The sequence below is a fragment of the Epinephelus moara genome, chromosome 9 (assembly GCF_006386435.1).
Source record: "Epinephelus moara isolate mb chromosome 9, YSFRI_EMoa_1.0, whole genome shotgun sequence".
Lineage (NCBI taxonomy): Eukaryota > Metazoa > Chordata > Actinopteri > Perciformes > Serranidae > Epinephelus > Epinephelus moara.
In genome coordinates, this window is record NC_065514.1 from 15,793,997 (window position 1) to 15,800,936 (window position 6,940).

General features: G+C 42.2%; 1 protein-coding gene across 1 annotated transcript; it reads left to right on the forward strand.

The window, feature by feature from the left end:
* The first annotated feature begins 316 nt into the window (after positions 1–316).
* LOC126395969 (metalloprotease TIKI1-like) lies at positions 317–3,277 on the forward strand. The gene is made up of 2 exons (XM_050053771.1): positions 317–1,042; positions 2,672–3,277. The coding sequence occupies exons 1-2, from the start codon at positions 938–940 to the stop codon at positions 3,275–3,277; spliced, it is 711 nt and encodes a 236-aa protein (XP_049909728.1). The 5' UTR covers positions 317–937.
* The last annotated feature ends 3,663 nt before the right edge of the window (positions 3,278–6,940 follow it).

The following is a 6,940-nucleotide window of genomic DNA, read 5'->3' on the forward strand; positions in this document are numbered from 1 at the left end:
GCCTCCTGTTGGGTGACAACAAGAGACCTCATCAGTCTGACACTGAAATTAAAAGTGCAATCTATTATTAATTGGGGTATTTATCAATATATTTATATATTATATTGGCTGTGGTTGTGGCTTTTGTGACTCTTAAAGGTCTGCAGGCTTCCACACCTTGTTTATTGACATGAATTATAAGGAGACTTTACGTGTGGCGGGCGGGGTGATGTTTAATCAGATTACTGCTGTGTGTGTGTGTGAGGGAGAGATGGAGGGAGGGGTGTGTAGGCAACCCAGGGGGTAGGTAGAGTGGGGTTGCCCGACAGAGATGCTCACACACACGCACACACACACATGAGAGAGGGGGAGAGTTGCGGATCCAAACAGTGAGGACTTGGCAGGCAGACAGAGCAGTGTGTGTGTGCGCGGAGAAGTTGGGGTTTAAAAGTGCAAGTCGTCGGTGCAGTTTCATTCACACCAGGTTCACCATCACTAACCAAATAACTTGGAAAATAATCAAGAGATTTACTCTGTTTTGGCACCAGGTGCGTTGACGCGTGCGCGGACCTGTTGGTTTGACCCTCGAGACGCTCAAAGTTTTGGATAAACTCTCGCAAACTTTTGCAAGGCAATGCAGAGAAAGCTGTGTGGACATGAGTCAGTGAGAGGGTGATGTGACCCTGCGTAAACTCCAGTGACCACCTCTCTCCGTGTCTCAAACACACGTGAAACAGCAGCGGCGGCAGCAGCAGCAGCGCGTCCATGTCCAGGGCTCCAGCCAGCATGACTCTGTCCGGCGGTTTGTCGGATACTTGTCAGCTCATTTTACGCGACCGCATGGAGCCGGAGCTTCTGTGGAAGTAGGTACTTCCATCCATGCTTTCTGGGGAATAGTCGGCTGCAACACGTTGCGAAGCGAACACGAGCTACCGTGCACACTTTGGAGAGAGCTACGATGCGGGGCACTTTGGGCGCATTCATTCAGTCCTGTGTGATACTACTGGTCCGGGCAGACCAGTGGAGGTTGAAGGACTCCGACAACTGCGAGCTGAACAAGAAAGTAAGTCATTAGAAAGTGAAATGAGTGAGGAATTACGCTGCGTAAGAGGTGCAAAGGTTGGTTATATCCAGTATAATGTCTTATCTGGAGCTCTCACAGCTGCCACTTTTATTTTGTCAGTAAAGCTGTTGTTGCTGTTTGACATACTGTCCACTGTCTCTACACCAGGGACATAATATTTGGTCCAACTTCTCAATATGCAGCACATCTTTGTGGTTAACATGCCTAATTTGTGGTTCCCATTTTGTGCTGATAAGGTTTATTGCACTGGCAAAATCAGCGTTGTCCACTTAACCCCTTATGTTTTGTATAGATCTGCAACTTCTGACTATTTTCATTATTGATTTATTATTTATACCATTTCTTTTCAAACTAATCTATGAATTTATAGCCCATAAAATATAGAAAAACAGATTCAAATGTCCATCACAAGTCCCCATAGCCCACAGTGTCGTCTTCATATTGTTTTTACTCTGACCAAAAGCACAAAACCCAAAGAAATCCTACTAATAATGATAATAATAATAATAATGGTAGCAGTGAAATTGATTGAATATTAATGATTCATTGTCTGTCAATCGACTAATCAATGAATTAATTGATTGTCCAGCTCTAGTTTTGTGTATTGGCTTTGAGTAACATGCGGGTCTTTACACACTGTCCACCCAAATGTGTGTATTTGGCAAAAATGGCAGCCGTTCAAGACGTACTCTGTCCTTTTGTCTTGTATGTTACAACTGATTCAGGTTACTTAACCGCTCTTTTATTGATGACTTCTGTCGTCTAACTTGTGAGTTCTGATTGTGTCTTCAAACTCAGAGCATTTCAGGTCAGATCCAGCAGAAACAGGAAGGCCGGACATGCTGAGCTCACAGTCTGACAAACACTGACATGTGTATTGTTAGTTTGGCACTTGGGTCCTAAGTGGCCTGTTAATAAGTCATTATCAGTCTGTTATCAGTCTAATAAACAACCTCTCACAGACAAAGTGGTGGCTTTGCTGGCTGGTGTCAGACAGGCCCGTTGTTGGTGCATGTTTTTGTGAATCCACTAGTCATCTTTTCTTTTCTTTCCACAATATGTGTATCACTTGAATATGTACAGCTGAAATGTAAGAAAATTAAGCAACAGGAATCTTAATAATCAAACATGGCAAACATTCACTGATCCCAGCTTTTTAAATGAGAGGATTTTACTGCTTTTCAGTTTTTATATCACTTTAAATTGAATTTCTTTGGGTCTTAAAACATTGGTCACAAAAAAACAAAACAAGCATACGCGTATTGATTCTGAATATTTCAAACACAAACTCATTTTCTGCAGCACAACATTTCGGTACCAGCTGCACTTTCCTGCTATGCTGCCAACCAAGAAAAGAAAAGTAATTTGTGGTGTATTTGTCTTTAAAAAAAAAAAAGAACTTGTATGCCCTCAATGTCAATTTTATTTGTATTGAAATGGTATGGAATATTGCTATTTTTCAAGGTACTGAAATTAGAATCTCGGTATCGTAACCACACTAATTTGAAGACAACTCCTCGGGCATCTATGAAGCCATTAATCAGAAAACATTCAACAGAATAATCAGCACTGAAAATAATTGTTTATTTCTTCTTGTCTTCCCCCCAGCAAACTGACCTAAACTCCTTCCTGTGGACGATCAAACGGGACCCTCCCTCATACTTCTACGGTACAATCCACGTCCCCTACACACGTGTCTGGGACTTCATCCCTGAAAACTCCAAGCAGGCCTTCCAGGAGAGCAACATCGTCTACTTTGAGCTGGACCTGACCGACCCTTACACCATCTCAGCCCTGACCAGCTGCCAGCTGCTTCCTCAGGGTGAGAACCTGCAGGATGTCTTACCCAGAGACATCTACCGGAGACTCAAAAGACACCTCGAGTATGTAAAACTCATGATGCCTTCGTGGATGACCCCGGATCAGAGAGGGAAGGGGCTCTACGCGGACTACCTCTTCAACGCCATCGCTGGGAACTGGGAGAGGAAGCGGCCCGTTTGGGTGATGCTGATGGTGAATTCGTTAACCGAGGCAGATATTAAGACGCGAGGGGTGCCGGTGCTGGACTTGTACCTGGCCCAGGAGGCGGAGAGGATGAGGAAGAGGACGGGGGCTGTGGAGAAGGTGGAGGAGCAGTGCCATCCGCTCAATGGGCTCAACTTCTCCCAGGTGAGTTTGAAACTGTACTGGGGGGTGCGTATTTTTGGGGTATGAAAAACTGCCAGCGAAGACTACTCACAGAAAGGTTTTCCAACATTCTGTCAGTCCTGAAAAACTAAGAATGACTAGATAGAAGAAACACTATTATTATTTAGCTTTCTTCCCAGAAGGCATTTATACAGATGTTCGTGCCCTTTCATTTCTTGGCAGGGGAAAGGATGCTTTGTCCCCAGTTTTCCTGGGCTTCCCCCCTCCTGGATCATTCTCTGGGCATGCTCAGTATACATATTTACACTGTCCAGTCCCAGGTTGCTTGAGAGCATTTGTCAAACCTTCTCTGATTCACTCCAGTTGTCTCCTTCCTCATCGGCAAACCCATCAATTAAAATGTTTGTCTTCCTGCGCTGATTTCCAGTGTAGTGTAGTCCAGCTGCAGTCCATCCATTTCCTGCTTTGACTTCATTATGTTGTTTTCATAAGACCTCAGGCTACAATTAAAATTTATAGTAGTTCAGAATTTATGTGTAGCTACAGCTTTAAGTGAGCTTACACATATTTAATCACTTCCATACAGAGAGGTTAACAGATTTTACATTAGGGAAAAAAAGAGCGCTGACATTAGATTGGTGCAGCTCTACGGTATATCCAGTGTGTGCCACAGGTGTCAGATGAGGCTGCTGTGGGATGCAGCTGGTGGGTTTATTCTTCAGACTAATTAGGTTTGTTTCAATAAACTCATTGTCAAATCTGCTCTGCTGAAGAAGCTTAGCATCTCTCTACACAGCACCATACACCAGCGCTAATAAGTGTAATAGAAACGACAAGGACCAGGGCCTGGATCTATATATAATGCATATGGAAAACGCTACTTCGCACACATACACGTAGACTCACAGAGGTAGAATGTGAGCAGCTCACGCAGACTCAAGACCGGGTGTACACATGGTTTTAGCTGAGATAGCTGCAAGTGATATGATGAGGAGAAGATTGAATATAAGCTGAGAGATGGGTGACATTGTTTTCAGTTTGTTTGCTGTTTTCACTGACTTTGTTATTATTGCTGTCTGTTCTGTCATGTCAATCAAAGACTCATTTCTAAACTTCATTTTTAATTATTTATGTGTGATGAACTTTAGTCTTTTTATATACATATGAGCATCGTCTCACTGTTAAAGCTGTAGTTGGTAACTTTTATAAACATAACTGTCATATTTTTGCATCTTGATAGTTGTTCATGAGACAGATAATCTGTGGAAGAACAATCATGCTCCTCTGCCTCCTCTATTGCTCCTAATGGCATTTAGAAGTATCCATTATGCCTGAACAAAAACAACCAATCAGTAGCGAGGAGACTCTAACACAGCCCTCAGTCATGTCAGTCACGTCAATCATGTCAGTCACGGCACATGAACTGTGATCAAACTGTCCAACGAAGTAGCACTAATCAAATATGAATCAAAATTCTGTTACTGCATTGCCTATTTCTTGCCTTAAATGTTTTTAGAAACATACTGTATATCAGTGTATTGTTTAGCTGTAAAATGACTGAGTTTGCTCTGGCTGGTAGGCGATGGTTAGCTTTGGGTTGACTGTTTTCACCATGGTGACCGGATGACAAATGTTTCTCATTTTACAGCTAAACAGTACACTAAAATATTTTTCTGACAACATTTGAGGTGTGAAACAGGCAATGCAGTAACAGAATCTTGACTTTACCTGATCAGGGCTGCCGAATTTGACAGTTTAATCACAATTGTACTGTTAAGCTGTAAAATGACAGAGTTTGTGATCCGGACGCCATTTTGAAAACAGTTAAGCCAAATACAAACAGCGCCTACCAGCCAGAGCAAATTTTCTCATTTCACAGCTAAACAGTACACTAAAATATGTTTCTTAAAACATTTAAGATGAGAAATAGGCAATGCAGTAACAGATTATTGACTGTATTTGATCAGTGCTGTCTAGTTTTACAGTTTGACCACACGTCACGACCAGTGATTGATATGATTTATAGCTGCGTAACTGACTCCTCGGCTCTGATTGGTTGTTTTTTGGTTCAGGCGCAGTAGATTCCTGCAAATGCCATTAGAAGCACTACGGAGAGGCAGAGGAACATGATTTTTTGTCACATATTTTCTGTCTTACACTAACAGTTTCATCAAATATGTGAAGTTACCAGTTACAGCTTTAATGGACGCTACAAAAAGCCACAGCTGTGTGTAATGACAGCTTCTCTGGCAACGTTGAAGAACCTTGCCGATACAACACAGACGGTGAAATTGTACTTTCTTTGCCATATTTCTCAATGACAGGTCTAAATGATTGTTGGAGCAGGCGCAACTATCTATGTCAACAGATGTTTAAGGGCATTTCTGCATTCACTGATGGCAGCATGTGGGAATGTAAATAAGGCTCGGCCATGTGTGCCCAGCTCCACAATGATTGAAATATGTAAAAGAGAACCAGGCGTGCATGCGTCTCTATAAATCTGGAGAATGCGTGTGCACATTTCTGACCATGTGCGTAAACACAGATTTAGTCGTGAATATAAACAAAGTTTTATGCATCTGGGCCCAGATGTATAGATTCAGATTTTTTTTTATATATACAACACAGGCCCTTAGTTTTGTCTTTTCCTCTTTCCCACAGCGTAGTAGAGTGGAGAAAGGTGTGGTGTTAATAATCAGCTGTACAAACATTCAGCCGTGCTCCGCCACGCTCTTTGTTATTAAAGAAAAATGGATCCTAATGGCTCAAGTCTGAAATTGCCAGAAAAAAAGGAACCTTGTTCCCCAAACCGGCACACTTAAGTCCCCTTGTCTGCCTGTCTGTCTGTGCCCCTCGGTGACCCTTTCAGCATTACAAACATCTCTCAAAGGCAGCAGTCACTATGAAATCATGTTGCGTATTATTGAGGAATTTCTGCTAATGCTGGTCAGGAGCTAAGGGGATTACACTTGACCATTTACCCTAACACCCAGAAGCTTAAAGTGTTGTTATTCTAAAGCAGGCCTTGTTGGCCCTTCAGTCTATAAGTCTCTGCCCAAACCACCCAGCAGCACTTTATTAGCATTCTCCAGAGAAGCAGATGAAGAATGGGGAAATGTTTATGTCTTTATAAACACATGGAGTAAGAGTAAGAACTAACAATCGCAAGGAGTGAAGATTTTACTCTCAGGCTGAGATGATTACATTTAGCTTGTGTTATTAACACTTCTGCCGAGGAAGCATTTTCACACGATGAACAGTGAGGTCATTATTTCTCACATCCTCTTACACTTGTCTTATTTTTGGCAGATCAGATGTAATCATTTTTAGTGTTGTTTTAAATCATTGGAAGTGCTCTGGATGAGCCTGTCGCCACCAGAAATACTACAGCATCAGCTGTTGCTTTTGTGGTTGTGAAAATAATGTCTGTTGATGTTATGCAGGTAATGTTATTATATTGCTGCAAAACCTCTTTTGGGGTTGGAGGTACAAAGTGTCTGACCTTGACATTTGAGACCAGGGTTTGCATCATATTTCCCTTTTTGTTTTCTTTTAAGGTTGGAGTTATGCTAATGGCAGCACAGACATAGACACCTATGGCCAGTTAAGCGTCACATTCTACCCGTTAATATATTCCCCACTGTTTGACTTTACTGAGTGATAGAAAGTGATAGTGGCTACATACTTATGCACAAATTGGGGCGGCAGTAGCTCAGTCCATAGGGACTT

Coding starts and splice junctions, on each gene's coding strand:
- LOC126395969 (XM_050053771.1), top strand. CDS start 938: ATGCGGGGCACTTTGGGCGCATTCATTCAGTCCTGTGTGATACTACTG. Junction 1,043..2,671: donor ACTGCGAGCTGAACAAGAAA/GTAAGTCATTAG, acceptor TCTTCCCCCCAG/CAAACTGACCTAAACTCCTT.